This window comes from Suricata suricatta, chromosome 2, assembly GCF_006229205.1.
Source record: "Suricata suricatta isolate VVHF042 chromosome 2, meerkat_22Aug2017_6uvM2_HiC, whole genome shotgun sequence".
NCBI lineage: Eukaryota > Metazoa > Chordata > Mammalia > Carnivora > Herpestidae > Suricata > Suricata suricatta.
Window position 1 is genome coordinate 400,543 of NC_043701.1, and position 21,004 is coordinate 421,546.

Consider the following 21,004-nt stretch of genomic DNA (forward strand, 5'->3'; position numbering starts at 1 on the left):
TCTTCCGTTATAAAAGTAAAGATTCAGTAACTTTGAACCTAACAAAGCGAAACCTTGCTTTGAGCATTATAAAATGAACATCTACATGCTGTATTCCTTGATTATAAAAATGAACTGTATCATAAAATAGCAGTAATATCTGAGTTGCTGCACGTTAGCATAAACTTTTGACTATAGCCCCGTGTGTCAGTGAAGAGCCCTAAACTGAGCGCTAAGGGCTGTCAGGGATGGGAATTTGGATAGAAACAACAGTAGGTGAGGAGCCGGCAGCTCCGAAGGACAGGAGGGCTGGACACAGTAAGAAGCCATTCCAGTGTGACCAGCCCGTGACTGCAGCCCGGAGGAGCAGAGGGGCAGTGGGAACGGGAGCCTGGGCGTGTGCACAGGGGTGAGGCCAGCCTTCTGCTGCCTTCCTGGGTGCTGGGCCTGAGCGATGGCTAGGCGATGGAGGGGCAGTTGGCCAGCCACCTTAGCAGCTAAGGGATTCCTGAAAGCAAGAATTTTGGGCAGGGGGCGGGGAGGGGCGGGGAGATGCCTGAAGGCAGAAGTGCTGTGGTGTCCGAGCCCTGAGGGACTGCCTCACACCACTACCTGGTGCACACATCCAGTGTCTGCCACTTGAAACTCTCTGAGTCTCTTTAAGTGTTAGCGTCTAATTGGACCTTCTCATAAATAGGGTTGTTGTCTATGTTCGTGGAGTTGTGGGTTTTCAGTCCCTTTTCAATCATGAACTGAAAATTTCTAAGTAAGGTGAGTCCTTGTGTCTTGTCATTGTATTTGGACACCCAGCTTGCAGTGGACATTCAGTTATTACTAGTCCCTGAATGATGGTGACTTTCACTCTATCCCAGTAGTTATTTTTATATGTACAGTTACTTCACATATTTATGTTCATGATTGTAACACCTGAAAAGTCCTGGCAAGGTAAAATTCTCTTAAAAACTTTTCAGTTCTGGTTAAAGGGTGTTCTTCCCTAGCAATGAAACGTCATTAACATACATTTTCAAAAATGTCACACGGGGCGCTTGGGTGGCTCAGTCAGTTGAGCATACAGCTTCAGCTCTGGTCACGATCTCATGGTTTGTGGGTTCGAGCCCTATATCGGGCTCTGTGCTGACTGTTAGCTCAGAGCCTGGAGCTGGCTTCAGGATCTTTCTCTTTTTCTGTCTGCCCCTCCCCTGTTCATGTTCCATCTCTCTCTGTCTTGCAAAAATAAATAAATGTAAAAAAAGAAAGATTTAAAAAAATGTTCTCACATACCTACTACTTCATTTTTACATTTATCCCAAAGAATAGGCAAAAATATATCAAAAGTAGATTTCTTTGTCCTCCACAATTTTACTCATATTACTGAGTTCTCTATGCAGTGGTTAATTCAAAATTATTACAATATTGAGTACCCAAATACATTATGAAGAGAATAAACTAAATTCTTTTACTTCTTTGGAACCTATGTACCTATAAAGAGAAAGAAATTTAATGTTCGAAACATGGAATGAGAAGATGGATGATTCTTATGGTATTCTCTGCACTTTTGTGGATCTTTGAAGTATTTTATGCTAAAAGAATTTAATGTATTTTAGTATTAGCTCAACCAAAAAAATTCCATAGAAATGTATGAAACGGTTAGAATGTTAACGAAATGTAGCCAGAATATAGTACCTTGTGTTCTTAGCTCTCTATCTCAACTATGTATCTCAGCCATACATGCACACACATACATGTGTGTGGTTGTGTGTGTACGTACACATATGTATTCCACACAATGGTCACCGTAACCATATCACAGCCTCAGCCTTAAACTGTTTGTTTTAAATATTCTTTTGGAGAAATTCGAGCACTCTGACCCTGTAAATGGGATATCATGTTTGTGGTTAAGTTTGCTATTAAAGGCAAGAACTACTGTCGATGTGCTGATGATTGGTTTGTTCTTTTTACTGCTCTCCTAATAGTGGTCTGTCGGATACCATCATTCTGGATATAATATCGAACTACCTGGTGCTTCCCAATCGGATCACCGTTCCTCTTGTCAGTGAAGTTCAAATAGCACAGTTGCGGTTTCCTATACCAAAGGTAAGGACGCCTCAGAATCCGTTAGCACTTAGACCTTGATGTGGGGGGAGCTTATCACATACTTGGGTGTTGTAACTTCTCGTGGTTCTCCTAGCACGTCCTTGGCACGGGGATCTTGATGTGGTAGCTTGCCCTGTTGCAAGAGATTGGCTAATGTACATCACAGAGACTTCGGGGCAATTCTTAAACCTCAGCCCTGAACATCCAAGGTGCCTCTAGGGATTTAATCCTGCGAATGTTACTCTGCAAGTCCTGAAGGACAGTTGTGACGACTTAGTTATCATCTCAGAAAGCCTGTATGATTTGTATTAACACACTGTAGCTGCTCAGTCTGTGTGATGGGAACTTTGTACAGTGACGGGTACAGCTCTCCTCTCAGGGGAGCATATGGTGGTCTCTGGAGTCACGTCATAAGTAACACGGTGGAAGCTGTGCTGGTGTCACCCCTGCCCTGGATGAGATGCAAAGGGCAGGGCTGCGTCTCGCCCTTATGGCAGCTTTGCTCTTGGGGTGTGTTACTTGGCATGTGTGGACCTCAGTTTCTCCATCTGTAAGTTGTAGGTGACGCTTAGCACAGAAGTAGGTCACAGACATTGTAGTCACCTTCTTTTGAGTAGACTAAGTAACCTCATCCCAAGACTGAGAACTTGCTAGTCAAGGACCTAGGATTCCCTCTTACGGTCAGACAGGTGCTTGGAGTGGATGGACGCTCTTAGGTTATGAGAGCTGTTAACCTTAAAACTAAAACCTCCAGTTATCTTACGAGCAAAAATGGGTTTCCTCAGGAATGGCAGAGAAGTGCGGTCTGGGACAAGTAAGCTAGTAAGCAAAACCACAGGTGCTTCTGCAGAAAAAGGAGAGGAGGCTCTTTCCTAGAGGAAGGGCGGGGCTGGGAGGGGCTGCCGTGAACCACAAGTCCGTCGGGCTAAGTCAGAGCGGCTCTTGGCGCAGCTGTCGCCAGGGGAGGAGGAAACCTTCCTTCCCCCTGCTGCGAGAGTACCACAGTGTCACCTGGGAGGTGCGCCTCTTCCCGTTGGGTCTGCAGAGGACAGTGGGGTGGGGATGCCTGAGAGCCCGCCCTTCCCAGCGCCGGCCTCCCGGCGCCATTCTAAAGGAGGGTTCCTTTCATGAGTTTTCACAGAGCTTTTCCTACTTGGTCCTTCACCCTGTCCATGTAGTGTGTGTACTCGAGAAGTGGGGCCCACAGGCAGCTCTGTTGTGCGGTGTCCGTAATGAGTGTGATACCGACACACACAGGACAGTTGATTTTTTTGTATGTTTATTTGTTTATGAGAGAGAGACAGACAGACAGACAGACACCCAGAATGAGCAGGGGAAGGACAGAGAGATGGAGACAAAGAATCTGAAGCAAGCTCCAGGCTCTGAGCTCTCACCACAGAGCGAGCCCGATGTGGGGCTCGATCCTGAACTGTGAGATCGTGACCTGAGCCAAAGTCAGACACCTGACTGACTGAACCGCCCAGGTGCCCTGGGTTGATTTCATTAAACAGAAGGTGTGGAGTCGGTCCTCTTAGTAAAGGTGTTTTTAGTGTATTTCCCAAAGTGTAAGGAGACCACTTTCCCCTGCGTTTGTTTCTTTGAGATCTCTGTAACAGTGCACAAATCCTCAGGCACCTCTGAGCTTTCTTATATTTCTAAAAGTGCCAACACCCAGCTAATTGATGTCCAAATTAGTTATAACATTGTTATTCAGGTGTAATGGAACAGTACCTATGAGAAGGCAATGTCTTTTTTCCTTAATTTATGATTTTCATCTCTGAATACACAAGATTTTTTTCCCACGTAGAAATCCTTATGCACCTTTGCTGCTTACACTTTTTATACTCTGAGCGCAGTGAGCACTGAAGCCTCCCAAAATCCAGCCTTTCTTAACCTTGTGGAGTTGAAAAGCCAGCACTACTTAGATATATTGCCAGATTATGTAAACTTTAGACACATGACAATGTAAACAGAAAATTCTCTTTAAGTTTTTAAAAGTGTTTTTATCTGTAAAAATACATGTCTTACTAGCTGATTGGGTCAGGAATTTTGCTTGGTGATTTTATAAGGGTTTGTTTAAGGGGCGCCTGGGCGGCTCAGTCAGTTAAGCGTCCGACTTCGGCTCATGACCTCACGGTTCGTGGGTTGGAGCCCCGTGTTGGGCTCTGTGCGGACAGCTCGGAGCCTGGAGCCTGCTTTGGATTCTGTGTCTCCCTTTCTCTGTCCTCCTCCTGCTTGGGCGCGTGCTCTCTCTCTTTCTCTCTTTCTCTCTCTCTCTCTCTCTCTCTCTTTCTCCCCCTCTCCCTCTCTCTCTCTCTCAAATAAACATTTAAAAAATGTAGAAAAACGAAAGAGTTGTTTAAAAGAGGAGAATGCTGCCCCAGTTACCTTTCACCATTGTCTGCCTTGAGAGAAGCATGGATGAATATTTTTTATTTTACCAATGAAACAACACATTTTAGGAAAAGAAAACTGTGTTTAAAGCCTGAGTAAATATATATTTCAAAGTTTCAGTTTCTTATCTATAAACTAAATTTAGTGATATACAGCTGACGCTTGAACAGCATGGGCGGGGGCACTGGCCGCCTGTGCACGAGAAAATCTGCAGGATTCCTGACCCCCAGCACTTCACCGCCAGCCGGCTGTTGACCAGACACCGTACCACTAACATGAACATTTAACGCATATTTTATATGTTCTCCGTATTTTATTCTGTTCTTACAATAAAGGAAGCTAGAGAAAAGAAAATGTTATTAAGAAAATTATAAGAAAAAGAAAATATATTTGTAGTATTTTACTGTGTTGAATGAAAAAAATCCTGGGTGCCTGTGGCTCTCTGTTGGTTAATAAGCATCTGATTTTGACTCAGGTCATGATCTCACAGTTCGTGAGTTCAAGCCCCTCTTCAAGTGAGCTTAAGTTCCTCTCTCTCTCTCTCTCTCTCTCTCTCTCTCTCTCTCTCTCTCTCCCCCTCCCCCCTTCCCTTTCTCCCTCTCTCTCTGCCCCTTGCTCACTTGTACCCTCTCTCTCAAAAAAAAAAAATCCATGTATACGTAGATCCACACAGCTCAAACCTGTGTTGTTCCAAGGCCACTGGACTTCATAAGATTGTTCTAAAAATGGAAATAGTCGGGCGCCTGGGTGGCTCAGTCAGTTAAGTGTCAGATTTCAGCTCAGGGTGGGTTCAGGCCCCTCTTCGGGCTCTGTGCTGTCGGCTCAGAGCCCGGACCCTGCTTCAGATTCTGTTTCTCTCTCTCTCTCTCTCTCTCTCTCTCTCTCTGCCACTCCTCCACTCGCACTCTCTCTCTCTCAAAAATGAATAAATGTTAAAAAAATTTATAAAACATTAAAAAAATGGAAGTAGTGCACCTCAAGAGCTTAGTGCTGCGTCTGAGACACCCTCTAATGTTAATTATCAGTGACTGTGGTACCGACACCCAGGGCTGTGCTGCAGACCCGCAAGACTCCGCACCTCGGGTCCTCAGGCTCCTGGAGCACAGGGCCACTGAGGGGCCACCGACTCACACCTCCTCCTCCTCCCTTGTCTGGCCTCCTGACTAAAAACAGTGCCACTCTGAAGCTGTCACCTGGCGATGCTTTCCTTTTCCCTCAGCGTTGCTACTTGCATTCCCACGTTTACTTTCTTCTTTGCTGCACAAGGAGAGGGTGTTTGTTTTGTTTCTGCTCCACACTGCTGTTAGGACAGTGAGTCACCACGGCTGTTCCCTGTCACGTGAACCAGTGAACAGTCCACGGATTCTCCTCCTTTTCAGGGTGTCCTAAGGATACATTTTATTGAAGCTCAGGATCTTCAGGGGAAAGACACTTATCTTAAGGGACTCGTCAAAGGAAAGTCAGACCCCTATGGAATTATTCGAGTTGGCAACCAGATCTTCCAAAGCAAAGTCATCAAAGAGAACCTCAGTCCAAAGTGGAATGAGGTGTACGAGGTAAGATGTGACCAGCGGTGTCGCTCGGCTTCTCCAATTCTCACTCTGCTCCTGTCAGCGCGGGGGTGCGCTTGCTGTGGAGGGTGATTTAAATCCTTTTTGCTTTAATTTCCCATCATTAAAAGGTGTTGCACCTTCTGTTCCTACCTCACAATATTGTTATGCCAACACATAACACAAATTTTAAACCTTATTTACATTAAACCATCCCAATACATAATTGGCAGAAAATTTTTCATGTGAAAAATGTTTTATGTGGTTGTTTCCATATGTAAACATACAAATACGAGATTAATATGTGCTGTTTTGTATGTTCTCATTTAATACATCTAGACATCTCTACGTGTTAGTAAATGTAGATGGACCTGATTTATAACTGCCATTCATTTCTTTGCCCAAAGAGATCTTGAGTATTCTTTCAGCCTTAGAACCACCGTTGAAACAATGTAATATAAATGTATTTTTCTTCACTTGACCAAGTTTTCTCCAAATAAGCTCGTCAAAGTGGCATTGCTGTATCATAAATTACAACTTTTATAAAAGAACGACAGTTTTGCAAAATTGTTTTTCAGAGCAGTTGTGTAGTTTATGCTTCACCAGCTTCCCATCCTCCCAGTCCAGGCTGTTGCCGGATTGCTTAATCTCTAAATGGTGGTGCGTGGGCCCCCAGTGCTTATCCCAGCCACAGCGCTGAACACGGCCACCTCAGGACTGGAGAGACGTCCCAGTCTGTCTGTCTTTGTGGGTGCTGTCTTATGACCTCGTTCCTGAGCGGTGGGACGTGACTGGGTGAGACTGGTGCCAGGTAACCGGAGACACCGTAGACTGTTACTATGTGGGCGGGTGTTTCAGAACGGTCTCCCGTGGAGAAGCCGGTGTATTTGACAGTGAGAAAATGTGAGTGTTTATAACTGCTAACTAAGAGAAAAGTAGCACAGTGCTCTTTCCTATAACCATCATAGTCAAGTAGATGCTGGTGTTAGTATAAGTGTAAGATAACTACTCGTTATTGTTTCAGGCTTTAGTCTATGAACACCCTGGACAGGAATTAGAGATTGAGCTCTTTGATGAAGACCCAGACAAGGATGACTTCTTAGGAAGGTAAACCCTGAGGCGAGGAGAACACTCTGTTCGCTTGTTTTCGCTCTTCCTTCGCAGTAGTCACACTTAAAAGTAATACAGCTTTGAAAAATAGGCGTATGCATGTGTTACATGTATTTTTAAGTGGCTCTGAGATGTAATAATTTGTTTCACTTTAGACTCCCTAAGGTATATTTTATTCCTAAAAAGTTTCACATTTAAGTATAAGAAGGAAAATTCTAGATCTATGACCATCACAGCTGCCACTAGCCACGTGTAGCTATTTAAACTAACAGATTAAAACTAAACAATTTGAAATTCACTTTGGTGGTTGTATTTGCCCCCATTTAAGTGCTCATAAGCCACATGCAGAGCGTGGCCCTGAATGCCAGCGCAGCTCTCCGGCTTTCACACCGCGCAGGCAGCTCCGCTCTAGGATGTAGAAATGAGTTTTTAAACTTCAGTTTGTGGAGTTATTTAGGGAGCAGGGGGGAGAATAATTTACATTGTGACTACACATTGGAAAAATAAACATTGATTTATTTACTTAAATTGAACAAGTACAGCTGAAGAAATGAGCTTTTAGAAAAATACATGTAAACCTAATCTTTATGATTTAGCTGAATTTCTTGTGGCCAAAAAGATATGGGTATGGATGACATTGGACAGGTTTGGCCTCATTGAGAATGGCCTGTGTGTTACACTGTGACTTCAGAATTCATTCATGAGACGGTGTAACAGGGAGCACCTGAAATCCCGCCAGCCGGGCAGTAGGCACACCAGATCTGCACTTTAATAAAACCACCATGTGCCCTAAGAGTATGGGCGGCTGAGACTGGGCACTGCGGTGATAGACCCGGGAAGGGCTGGAGGGTGTTGCCTGCAGGGCAGGAGGAGGGGCGGCCACGAGCAAAAACTGGGGCGGACTTCTCCCACCCCGTCATCTCTGGCATGGTGGGGGGGGCTCTGCCGAAGAGCCATAGAGCCCAGAGTCGAGGGAGGGAGGGAGGAGTAGCTCTGGGATGGCGGTACCAGCCCATGGGAGGCTGGAGTGATGGTGGCGAAGCCAGAGGAGAGCATGTGGGATGAGGAGGCGAATGTTTCCCACCCTTTTTGGCATTTACATATTATGTAAATTGCCACATTGTAGGAAAGACCACATTTTTTACAACTGTGATCCTGGCGTTGTCAAACTGAGGGTCCTGACCTCCCAGAGACTCGCCCCTGCTTATTTCCTTACTTCCTTCGTAGTTTTGAGAGAAACCTGAAGAAATTTCTGAAAGAAGTCTATTGATAAACTCTAGCATTTTGATGCATATCCTATGTACTTTCTCATAGGCAAGTATTTAAGGTTATTTCAGTTTCAAGAAGTGTGTTTCTATATTCTAAAGTTGTTGTGTTATTATTTCTATAGTCTTATGATTGATCTTATTGAAGTTGAAAAGGAGCGCCTTTTAAATGAAGTAAGTTTTCTTTTGGGTTCTTGTTTCATTTCACGACCATTGACAGACCTGCCCATCCACAAACGTTCACCTCACAAACCCTGGGAACGTAGGCCCGTCACTGTTAGCAAGGGAAAAGAAGGGCGTCTAACAGCCCGGTCAGACAGTGCGTACCGAGAGCCCGCGCATGTTGGAAGTTCACGAGTGAAGCGCAGCCCCCTGGGGGTCCGGGCGGCGGCCTGCGAGCAGCTCCCCGAAAGTGGGCTTTGCAGTCGCTGGAGAAAACAGCGACCGCCTGCAATTGAGGAGGAATGTCACATGAGACCGCCTGCAGATGCGGTGGGGATTCACAGGCACTGCTTCTAGCGGGACGTTGCCGTCAGAATACAAGAGTTTTGAGAGGGCTTCTAAAAGATGGGTGTGGTTGGGACAAGTAGGACATAGTTAATCAAATAAATGTTGAGATCCACTGTTTGAAAGTAACACATTTTCCTTCCTGTGCACTCATGGCAGCCTTTTAACACTGAGTATTTGGGGACTATCTTAGATTAATTGCTTTGTGGCTTTTAAGCTGAAACAACTGAATACTATTTAAGTAGTAGATAATGGTGAATAAAAACAAGTGTGGGTTTGATACTGAAAATCAGCAGTTGGTATCCATGTTGTATTATCTATTGACCCATAAATTGTATTCAAGTCCATACGGAAAAGCCCTGTGGTACTGGGCAGGACTGGACCACATTAGAATCCTTGTGTGTCAGTGGGGATGAAAACGTGTTTACTGCACTGCGGTTTTCTTAGGATTCAGTGAGTTAATGCAGGTGAAGCCTTCAGTGTGGCTCCTGGCCGGCAGGCAGTGCTGGGCAAGTTCCAGCAGCCACCCTCTGGGGTCGTCAGCTCATTTGAAATTGGGCAGGACTTGGTCCTTCAGCAGTAATCAGGAACAGTCGGTGCCTCACAGGGAGCAGCTCCGAACATTGTGGAAACTGCTTGACTGGAAAGTTTGACTCAGGGGAGCTGTTGTGAACGTTCACATTCTCTCTTCAGTGGTTCACCCTGGACGAGGTCCCCAGAGGAAAGCTGCACTTGAAACTGGAGTGGCTCACGTTGATGCCAAATGCTTCAAACCTCGATAAGGTGCCGTGATAAAGTGTTTCCCCTGCCATCCGACCACCCGACAGCTGAGATTAGAATCGTTAGATTGCGTTGCTACTTGGCCTAAAAAACCTTACAGTAGTGATTCTGCTTACTGTGCTCTAAGTCACAACAGTTGCATCAGGGGTAAATTAAAGATACTAAATGTTTTAGAAGAAAGATTTACGGGTCCTTCCCACCTATTTTACAAGATCTTCATGTTTTGTGCTCGATAAAGTATGGGGTTTGGAGAGCCACAGGTCACCTATGCTGTGATTTGTGTAGATTCTGGTCATTAATATATACTTAGTGTTTTCCTTCTCTCTGTTGCATATATTGGATGGTTTATTTCACCACCTTTCTTATTTTCCTGAGCATTACAGACATAATCAGGTAGAAATAGTCTAAAGTCTTGGGGAAATACACCTGCTGAGGCTTTTTGTCCTCTCCTCATAGGTGCTGACAGACATCAGGGCTGACAAAGACCAAGCCAATGATGGTCTTTCCTCATCACTGCTGATCTTGTATTTGGATTCAGCAAGGAACCTTCCGGTAGGTAATGCCATTGGAACTCCCTTGCGTGCCCATTTTCTGGCAGCAGATCCTGCTGTGCTCACCCACACGGTGTCCCCATTACTGTTTCTGTGTTTTTACTTCACTACCACCTACGAGAGGGGAGGGATCAGTGTGTATTTGCTTCATGAGTATAATGTATGTTTCTGTGTCTTACTGATTTATCCAGAATGTTCAGAGTTGTTTTTACTCTGACGTGTTTTATGAGGAAATCTCCATTACATAAGAAAAGAATGTGCCTGGTAGTTAGGGGAGAAGATAATCTGTAGAAAATCACTAATTATAAAAATAGAGTTGCCTAGAGATGGAAATTGTCTCGTTTGGCCTGGGAATAAGACAAAGCAGCTCTGCCCTCAGCCCCAGAGTCCACTCTGGCTGTAGTGCGGAGGGCAGTGGGCAGCGTGGTCAGACGGGGTGCTGGCTGGGGCCCCTGGCGCGCCGTCACACTGGCCACCCACAGCCTGCTCGGTTTGTATCAGAACTGTTTGCTCTTAGAAGACACTGTGAAGGACAGCTTTTGTAGGTGATGACCACAGCTGTGGGGGAGAAAAGTCCTGCTGTTCCATTCATGTGAAGCCTCGTGCGATCCTCCACCACCATCCTTTAAACCTTTCCTTTGGGTAATGTGATCATTATATAAACGTTACATTGTTTTGATCACTTTTTTTGAGTGCCAGTTCCCATATTCAGTAGATGGTCATTCTTGCTTTTTTTCACTGTGTTAAAGACCAGACCAGTTCTGTTGAAGTTTGCAGGCTGGTTTCCTGCTAAACCTGTCATAAATGCTCATCCATTCCAGCCCATTTGCTTGTGGTCTCACTGTGTCCTGTCCTTGTGGGCGTCCCTGTGGTGGAGACAGACAAGAAAACAGTGTGCACTCCCCTTCACAGTTTGCATCCGAGTGTCTCTCGTCAGACTGGCCTACCCCCACCTCCCCACAGGACTGTTTCCTTTAGCCCAGGAAGTGCACGCCCTCCTCCTCCGGTGCCTTCCAAGCTTTTAAAATTGCACTTTACTTGCACTTAGCTCAGAAGCAAAGTAAATGGACTTTGTGCATCTCTATGTTTTATTTAAAGTTTTTAACAAAATGTAATTGATCTGTTTTTTATACTGGGAAGATGTAGTTGAACACTGTAATTATATACTATCATACTCCTTCAGTGAAGGTTTCTTGACTAATTTTAACCTCATAAATTCTTAATTTTTCTTAAAATGTTACCTTAGTCTTTTGGCCAGTCTTCCAGTTAGAACTCTGACTTTTTCTGTTATAATTTCAATGTGGGGAAAGTTGTTTTGTTGTTATATAACCTTCCTGCAGAATTTCTAATACAGTAGAACTTACTTTTTAATTACAGTAATGTTTGTTTTACAGTCTTTTATATAAATGCCTGATGGAAGCTAATTTGTTATATATTTTAGGATACAAAGAATAGTATTAAGTGAATTGGCAAGAAAGAATTAGGCCTCTTTTGAACTGTGTATTTTATCACATTAAATTGAAATTTGAGTAACATCACGTAAGCAAAACAAAAGCAAAAATGAATTTATTAACCTTTGATTAAAATGACACTTTGTGCATGAAGTATGCTCCGGCTGTCAGAGGCAAAGGATCTTCGCAAAACCGCTGCCCTGTTGGGTGTTTATTTTAAACGGGAGCGTTTACCAGGCGGCCTCCTGCGTTTCTGTGGGGTGCTTTGACTCTGCCTTTTGCACTCTATTTATTAGTGCTGCTTCTGCGTTCATTGACCACGATCCACCATTCTTTGCTTTCTCCTCCTGTTTCCACTTTCCTAAGAGTATCTACGAGGGAAACTTTGGGTGTGGCTACTTAAAAGAGAGGCGAGCGTCGGGACTAGTGTTTTGTGAAAATACTACCTCAGTCTATAGAGCACTATTTGTGAGTTCTCCAGTGTTTTCTTTCTTTTGTTTTAATGGAGACTGCTAGAATGTGGGCTGGAACTTCTGATGCCATCTACTCAGTGGTGGAATGATACGGCATGCTTTTTTGATTTTCTTGCATGATTTCAGTTACTGTGTATGTGTTTCTTCTGTGCTTGTTTTGTAAAAGTAACACTGCTGTAACCAACTTTGGTGACTACATCTGATGATGAGATGAACAAATCTGGTGAGTCATGAAGAAGCCTTAGTTCCTAAGCTGCTACTGGCCCATAAAAAAATAAAGATAAAAACTCTTCTGAGGAAAAAAATGAAACCATAATGGTTAAAACTGATTTTCTTAGGGTTTATCTCAATGTGAGATGTAAATATTTATTCAAAAACTTTCAGAAAACTTCTTTAGATCTACTTTTCCTTCCTGATGAAACACAGAAGTATCAGAACTCGGCCTTCCTGGAAGGGCCAGCTGTGCCAGGATGGCCGGTGAGGACAGAAGTCCACCTGCTGCCCTGGAAACGTGCCTTCTTCCTCACGTTTTAACCAGAGCTCCTAAAAGAGAAAAAATATATTGAGTTGATGATTCAGTTTCTTTTAAGGAACTTAAAGAATATCCAGGAGAGGATAACTGAGCACTTCTAACCCACTTTCTTGGGAAGCTGACTCTGATCTTACTACTTCTGTCTCCTGGGGTCTTGCTCCAGGGCCCTGGCTCCTGCTGCTGTGCTTGGTGCTGGGCGCAGACAGTCATGTGTACTTGCTTTGGGGTCAGAGAGAGTCACCAGTGGCTTAGTCATTAGTCTAGAAAGTTACTCTGTCTAGATGAATTTAATTCAGTAACTTAATTCGATGAGTGAGATTCTTAAAGGTCTTTAGCCCTTGAGTCTAATAGTGGTAGTGCTTTGTGTTTTTGAAGAGCTTTCATCTCTTTTTCCACATGCATTTTCGCTGTATTCTTATTTTAAGAAGAAGGGTAGGGCAAAGTTGAAGAATAGATACTTTGTCCCATTTGATCCATGAGGGAAATCAAGACCCTGATGGATTGGGTGAGCTGGTGAGAGTCACATGGGTAGGAAACGGTGACCATGGTCTCCTCACTCTCCTTGTTCCGACGTAAGGTATTTTCAAAGTGAGGTCCCTGGTGCGTGTTGGCAACCATTCTCTATCACTTTCTAATGAAATGACTTTATATTTTGGGTGTTTCTTAGTGACGGTGGTAGTGTAAGCTGCTGGGGACAGCATTGGGGCTCTCCTGCATAAACTGTTAGTCTACAGTAGTTTTTCCAAGTTCCTTTTTCTCATTCTGTAATTGCTTTCTTTAAAGGAAATATTTCTGACCTTGTGTCAGGAAAGTATAATTGCTTTATCATACTTAGCTAAGTCATTGCTGGCTTATCAAAACCAGATACTAGTACTATGTAGTGATTCAGTCACAGGCATCAGCACAGTGTTTTATGAGATAAATTTGAACAGATATGATTGCCTTTTTTCTGTTTGAAACCCAGTGGATTTCGGTGGGAAGTTAAATCATTGTTTCTCCCAAAGGTGGAGACTGTTGGTATTTGTGATAAAGGCCATCCCCATCAGTCTCTTTCCTTCCACCTACTTAGTTCCGACCCGATGCCTGCCTTACTGCCATCTGTGAACCCTTGACACTGCGGACTTTGTCCTGGATGGAAACAGTCTCTTGACAATGTAGACTGTCAGCACTTTGCCTCCTGTTTTGGTCAGCTGTGGGCCTGAATTTGACACAGGAGCACCAGGAGTGTTCCCTGGCTCCCAGGAGCCAGCTTTCCCCACTGGGAACCTGGGGCTTACACAACAACACACATTTCTGAGCACCTTCCGAGGGCTCTCCCTGTCCGCCTCCTCTAGTCTCCCCATCACAGTCGCTTCAGATAAGGAAGTTGAGACAACACAGAGAGTGTGAGAGACGGAGCTTAGAGACCCAGGATGGCAGCTAGTTGGTACCAGAGCTGGACTTGGAACTCTGCCACGTGACCCCTCCTGTCTACCCCATGCTAGTATAAAGTGAGTGTGTTACACTCCAGGTTTCTAAGTTCATGGAGCTGTCCGCGGGCTTTATCTGAGAGGAGTGTTCGCACTGTTGCCCACGTGGCATACATGAATGCTGGTGGTACGATAGGAGGACCACCGGTGTGATGACGTGAGGTGCCGTCTCACTTTAAAAAGCACAGGTGGTATTACTTTAAAATCTTTCAAAACAAAAGGGGGGCCTGCACCCAGCTGGTTCAATCAGTGGAGTATGCCACTCTTGATCTCACGGTTGTGAGTTCGAGTCACACATTGGGTGTAGCGATCACTTAAAAATAAAAATCTCTGAAAAGTACAGGCGGCTACAGTGTAGGTTAGTACTGCCTCCAGCTATGGTGAACAGCCCACGCTGGAAGGCGCAGTGATATCCGGGGCTGATGCTGGGCCCCTCCTAGCACACGCGTGTGATCTGGCCTGTCTCTGCCTCAAGCCTGTGCAGCCCACCACGATGCCACAGCGCTTCCCCAGCACTGCCACCCATTCCACGGCCTCTCTGCCCACCGTGCTTTCATTGGGGCATGTTAGAATGATACGTGCATCACATCCACCCGAAGTGAGCTTCAGCCAAGTTTCCCCTGGCACCTGAGGGGTGGTCAGTCCTCACACCTCAGGGCCTGGCTCCCAGCCTCACCCGGCCAGGCTCCCGCCAGAGGCCGAGCTGGTGGGTCCAGTGTTTTGAGGACCCCATAGGGCCGCCTCAGTGGTCCGGCCTTTAGGTCACATTAATTCCTTTTAGCCAGATGTTCGCTCTTCTCATCGGGCCTAGCCTGCCGGGGCCATGGGAGGCTGGGAAGCCGAGCTAGCTGTCCCTCTTTTCTTCGCCATGAGATGTGCTGTTTAACAAAAACATAATAAAAAGCAGTTTGTCGTTTGAAATTAGTTACAACTGAAATGATAAAATCTAAATGTTAGTCCTTGAAGGAGCTTACAGATAGCTCAGTCCTGCCCTCTTGAAGGCAAGAAAGTAATGACCTGGAAAAAAAATCAATAAAACTAGGACATAAAACCCAGAATAATAGAACTTTAAAGCCAGGACAGACCTTTGAAATGATGTGGTCAGCCTCTGCCTTTGGTACTTGGGAGAGAATGGGAGTGCAGTAGAAAAGGTCCCCTTCTGCTGTGGTTTTGCACGAAGGTAAATCTCAGAAGCAAGTCTAGGAGCATCTGCTCGTTTAGGGTATGATCTGGCTTGAGGGCAGTTTGGGCGTCTTCAGCCCATTTGCTTGTACTTCAGGTAAAACCTTCGCTGTTACTGTGGTTGATGTCTCTTCAGATTAAGGGTAGGAAATAGAACCGTTTCTTACAATGTCACTCCTGGATTTTTCCAAATCCCAAAGAAGAGAGGTGGGAGTGAAAGAATAGCACTCCTACAGGACCACAGTAATCAGAGGAAATGTGTTTTTGATATTTATAGATTAAAGATTTCTTCTAAGGTAAAATCTTGGGCATAAAGAAAAATTTTATGTGCTACAAATGATTTTTACTGTGTCATTCTTGTTGGTGGTTTTCATTTAAAGATTTTTTTTTGTTGTTCTCATCAATTTTCATGTCGTTATTAACCTTACATAAACTCCTCATTGCATGTTTTATTAACCCTTGGTATATTCATTTTCTTCTGACTTGAAAGAGTAACCCATTAGAATTTAACCCTGATGCCTTGAAGAAGTCTGCAGTTCAGAAAGCTTTAAAGGTAAACTAATAGCTTCCCTTTGAAAAGTTCATTGAGACATATTGAAAGAGATGATGTTTTAACTCATGGGTTTATTGACAAATTGCCTCCTCTACTTATATAGTAATGAATTGTCTACTTAGATCCTTTTTTGTTACCCAAGAATTAGTAGTTAGAAGGAATCAAGTCAGCTTCGAAGTTACATTTTATATAAAGTACTGACATGATAAATTAGACTTCAGTTTGGTTCGCCTGAGGCAGCAGTATCTAAGGTAATTTAAAATACTCTGCATTTTAATTGGATTTGAATTGATGAAAACGGTGACATAGAAGGTCTATTTAAAAACTTAACCAATGTTTAGATTGTGATTTTGAGGTATTCCTTGTGCACTGTGACTGTCAATTTAGAAATCACCTCTTCCAATATGCTGAATTAGGGCCATCTCTGAGTCGGTGACCTCATGGCTTTTGGTACTGCTGGGTTTGGGTGACATCTTTTGAGAAGCTTTGAATTTCATTAAATGAGGTGTATTGAAAACTAAGCTCCACTCCCTAAAACAACATGAACATGTATTTTCTGGCTAAATTGTTAAACGTTTTCTGTGACTTACAGTGTTTTATTATTTTTTTTCCCTGATTTCTTTGAACATTTTAGGATTAAATACTGGGGTGAAGGGGTGGATTTAAATGTAATGGTCTTAAGAAAATTCTATCCAAAGGAATGGTTTTGAATCAGCTTCATCTAGAAAAATAAGTTAAAATTTAAAAGTGAAGAAGAGTAACAATGTTTGCTCTCCAGTGTAATAGTTATTATTAAGTCCTTAAGCTATACTGAGGCGATGAAGTGTGACCTAGCAGTGAGTTACTCCTTTGCAGTACTGGTTAGCATGGCAGTTGAAAAGACTGCTCCCAGCACGCTGGAAGGAATTAGATCAACAGTCTTTCCTCGCCGTTTCTTTGATAGCTGAGGGTCATTGACCAGCAAGACATAATGGTTGTAATGAAGGCTGTAAGTCAAACTGTTTGGGTTTGAACTGCAGCGTGGCCCAACTCATCAGTATAACCTGGAGCGAGATGTCCAGTCTTCTGTTAATTATAGACAGGAAGTGACATGATCTTCATTTTTGCAGTATCGAGTAAATTAAATAAGATCATGCACGAAAAAGTGCTCAGTGTAGCTAGCGTGATGTGTGCATTTTCATTGTTATTACACCATTTCATTTAAGCCTAACAGCAAGGCTTTGGAATGGTATTGTGTTCATTACTCAGAAATGAAAACCAGAGTTCAAATAGATGAAATATATAGGTCTTGATAATCAATTGTAAACCAGTGAAATTTAATTCGAGACAGTCTAACTTAAACACTGATTTTTGGGAGCCTGGCTGGCTCATTCAGTAGAGTATGCAACTCCTAATCTCAGGGTTGTGAGTTCAAGCCCTATGGTGGATGTGGTACCTACTTAATATTAATATAAAAAACTAAAAAATAAAATGTTAAAAGATAAAGTAAAATTCATTTTCATTATACTTGTATATCTAACTTGTGCTGATGCATTTTGACTATTACTGCATTATGGTAAAATACTTAATGATTTAACCTTCTTTCATAGAATATGAAACCTCATTCATTTTAAAATACGCCATTATTTTACGTACCACTAAGAAAGAAAAAGAAAAGCTCCAGTTAAGGTTTGCTAGTGTTTATGTCTCTTGGAAGAATTTTTAGACTTAGGATAAATACAGATTTTTACTATGTCCTACACACAACAAAAGGAAAATAGAAGCAAAGTAAATCGGTTAAAGCAGGAACAACTGTGTCACAATTGGGATCTGCCCAGAAACAGGCCCATAAATTTTTCAAAAGACGATAAAAAGTTAAAAAAAAAATGTGTCTCAAAATTGATAAGGTACAGGAACTTTAGGAATGAAATGGTACTTTTTCATGAGATGAGGTAACTTACTTCGGCCATGAAGCAATTTCCAGAATCCACTGCAGCTTCAGCCAGACCGGTCCATTTCCCTCCAGCCCAACAGAACCCTGGCCTCCAGCCAGAAGTGGCTGCACAGATGGAGGGCGCCCCTCACTGAAGGCCAGACTGTTACCTGGCCACACCCAATTGCAAGGGAAGTTGGGAAATAGAATCTTCATGTACAGAGGCTTCCACCGAGAACTCCAGGGTTCTAGTATTAAAGGAAGGATTTAGGGGGAAAATTCATATTCTCTGCCGTAGACGTCTATAACCATGGATTTTTTTTTAACAGTACTTACTTCGTTTTGCAGAATTTATTCACATCAAAAAAATGAACCAGAAAATAGATTATCACAGTATGTTTGGGCTAATAATACTCTGATAATCCCATGAATTTGACACCTATTTCTTTCATTGCTGCAGTGTTGAGGATTGACTCTAAAATTGTTTAACTAAAAAAACCATTTTTTGACCTTCTCATTAATTCACACTAACACAGATATTTAACTGCATCTTGTGGGGCTAAGTTAGAAATAACCCTCATGTCCCATGTATGTTGTGTCCTACTGTGTTCTCGCCTGTCTGCTCAAATATGCTTCTTCCCGTTTGTTCTCTTATGCCTCAGTTTCTCTCATTATATTTGTATCTGCTTAATTTAATGCAATTCTAGATTGATGTTTATTCTCCCAGTCAGAATTACTTAGGAGCTGGTAAGCAAGATTTGGTGTCCGATAGCTGTGACGTTTGCACAGAAGATACTAAGTTCAAAATGTGAAGACATGTCTCTGATACTTTGTAGTATTTTTATAATTCCCACCAGGGGACTGTTCTGAAGGGTACCCTCCAGATGTTTGCCCTTCCTCATGCTTTTGTTTCCATTTGCTGCACTTACTCATTTTCTTTTTTTCTTTTATAGTTTATTGTCAAGTTGGTTTCCATGTAACACCCAGCGCCCATCCCCACAAGTGCTCATTTTCTTATCCTAGTAAGATAAGGATTGAGAGCTGGAATTAGCATTAAAGATTTTTAGAAGTTTCCACTTTTCCAAGGTAGCTTGCTTTAAAAATAAAAGGCCTTAGCATTTAAAAATCTTATGCAAACAGGGATTTTCTTACTTTATTTCATGGTAGATCCGATTGTAGCTCTGGGACACGCTCAGCAATTATTTTCCAATTAGATTGTTCCCCGGTAGTGCCTGTAACTGAAGTGTCAGAAACAAGTAGAAATGACTGTTAATATGAGCCACTCGTTTTATTTTTAGTAAGCCCCATTTCAAGATGTATGTTTACTTATTTTGTCTGGTTTTGTTTGTTTGTTTGTTTTTGGATAGTCAGGGAAGAAAATAAACAGCAATCCAAACCCTCTTGTCCAGATGTCAGTTGGACACAAGGCTCAGGAGAGCAAGGTAAGGTGCCGACCGGTTCTCACTGGTAGCGGTCCTAGGTGGGGGCTGTCAGGCTGATGGTGCAGGCATGAGGTCGTTGATTTCTGTCTCTTCCTCCTTTTTTTCTCCAATCAGTTATTTCACAGATAACCAATTTCTTTATTGGGTGACAAATGTATTGTTTATGTTTAAAAATACCAACAGCAAAAAAACGGGAGTGCCTGGGTGGCTCAGTTTCTCTCTCTCTCCCTCCCTGTTTCCCCCTCCTCCTCCTCTCTCTCCTCCCTTCCTCTGCCCCTGTCTGCTCCTCCTCTCTCTCTTCCTCTGCCCCTCCCCCCACTTGCATGCGCTTTCTCTCTCTCAAAAATAAATAACGTTAAAAAAATGATACATAATATGCTTTTGCTTGATTTCATGGATAAATGACATGGTATAGATATCTAAGTTTCCTTTGACTGCTCTATAAATACTCTGTTTGAAAGATAACCAGCAGTCCTTAAAATTCAACAAACACAATTCTGTTTAAGAATTCAGAGGGCATTGCTATTGCTGTACTGTGTTCCGCTTTCCTAATTTAAAAGAAGCTATTTCAGGAATTATTTACAGTTATAGGCCATTGTTCACTTTAAAATGTTCACAATCTAAGAAGCTTCCTGACTTCCAAAATTCTGTAGTCCCTGGGAAGAGAGTGGGACAAAGGCCAAACCAAGCAGATGGAGTCTTGTCATTGCGACAGGCTCAGAGGTTGGGATTTCATATCAGTTTCCCTGACACACTCTAAATGCTTTGGACTGTCTCCATCTTTGAACATTTTTCATAATTAACATGTAATAGCACATGCCCAGTAAATAAGTGTCTTGGAATTTAATTGAAGTCATCCTAAGCTTTTAAACACAATAAATGTTGTAGCCCTTTTCCACAGAGAATGTCACAGAGCTGTTACTTGGTTATTTCTTTCAGATTCGGTACAAAACCAATGAACCCGTATGGGAAGAAAACTTCACCTTCTTTGTTCACAATCCCAAGCGCCAAGACCTTGAAGTTGAGGTATTTTATTTGAATTTTTTAATAGATTTGTGGACATATAACCAATATACAAAGAGGTGCCTAGATTATAGTTTATGGACTCATCACCATACTTGATACATCTTTGTCAGATTTATCCCTACATAGTTCATATTTTTTGATGTGTAATTTTTTTCTGCTTTTGACTTTGGGTTGCTTATTACTGGTGTATAGAAACGCAGAGGGTTTTTGTATGTGGACGTTATATTATTGTCTTCGATTTTCTCATAGCTTTTTGTGAGCACTGTAAGATTGTCTTCTGCCCGGTAGTCATGTAGTCTGCTGAGTATGTCATGCCTAATTCTGTCGTTTTCCCATCTGGGTGCTTTCACCCCCTTTTCTTGCCTTGCTGCCCTTCTGGGCCCTCCAGTCTCTGGAGTGAGTGGACCTCTTCACTGCCCTTCCAATCTCAAGGGGAAAGCCTGGAGGTTTCACCATCAAGTCTTTTGTTTTAGGAAGCTTCCTTCTAGTCCAGCTGCTAGTTTGCTGAGTGTTTTTGTCATGAATGGATGTGCATTTTCTCAAAGGCTTTTCTACAACTATTGAGGTGATGTTCATGTTTGTAAATATGGTGAAGTGTATTGTTGCTTGTCAGATATTAAACCTTGCAGACCTTTGTTGGGGATGAGCTCCATTTGGTTAGGATGTAGTATCTACCCATTCAGTGTAACTTGCAAAAACTTTTTACTGAATTTCTGTATCCTAGTCATGAAGGA

At 42.9% G+C, this 21,004-nt stretch overlaps 1 protein-coding gene across 1 annotated transcript in view; it reads left to right on the forward strand.

Moving 5' to 3' along the window:
- Positions 1–21,004, forward strand: part of ESYT2 (extended synaptotagmin 2) — an 85,848-nt gene that overhangs the window by 49,762 nt on the left and 15,082 nt on the right. Inside the window, exons 9-17 of the mRNA XM_029954218.1 lie at positions 1,953–2,073; positions 5,847–6,023; positions 7,042–7,124; positions 8,518–8,566; positions 9,593–9,682; positions 10,136–10,231; positions 15,828–15,890; positions 19,170–19,244; positions 20,184–20,270. Of these exons, the coding sequence (XP_029810078.1) occupies positions 1,953–2,073; positions 5,847–6,023; positions 7,042–7,124; positions 8,518–8,566; positions 9,593–9,682; positions 10,136–10,231; positions 15,828–15,890; positions 19,170–19,244; positions 20,184–20,270 (841 nt within the window). The remainder of the gene's footprint in view (positions 1–1,952; positions 2,074–5,846; positions 6,024–7,041; positions 7,125–8,517; positions 8,567–9,592; positions 9,683–10,135; positions 10,232–15,827; positions 15,891–19,169; positions 19,245–20,183; positions 20,271–21,004) is intronic.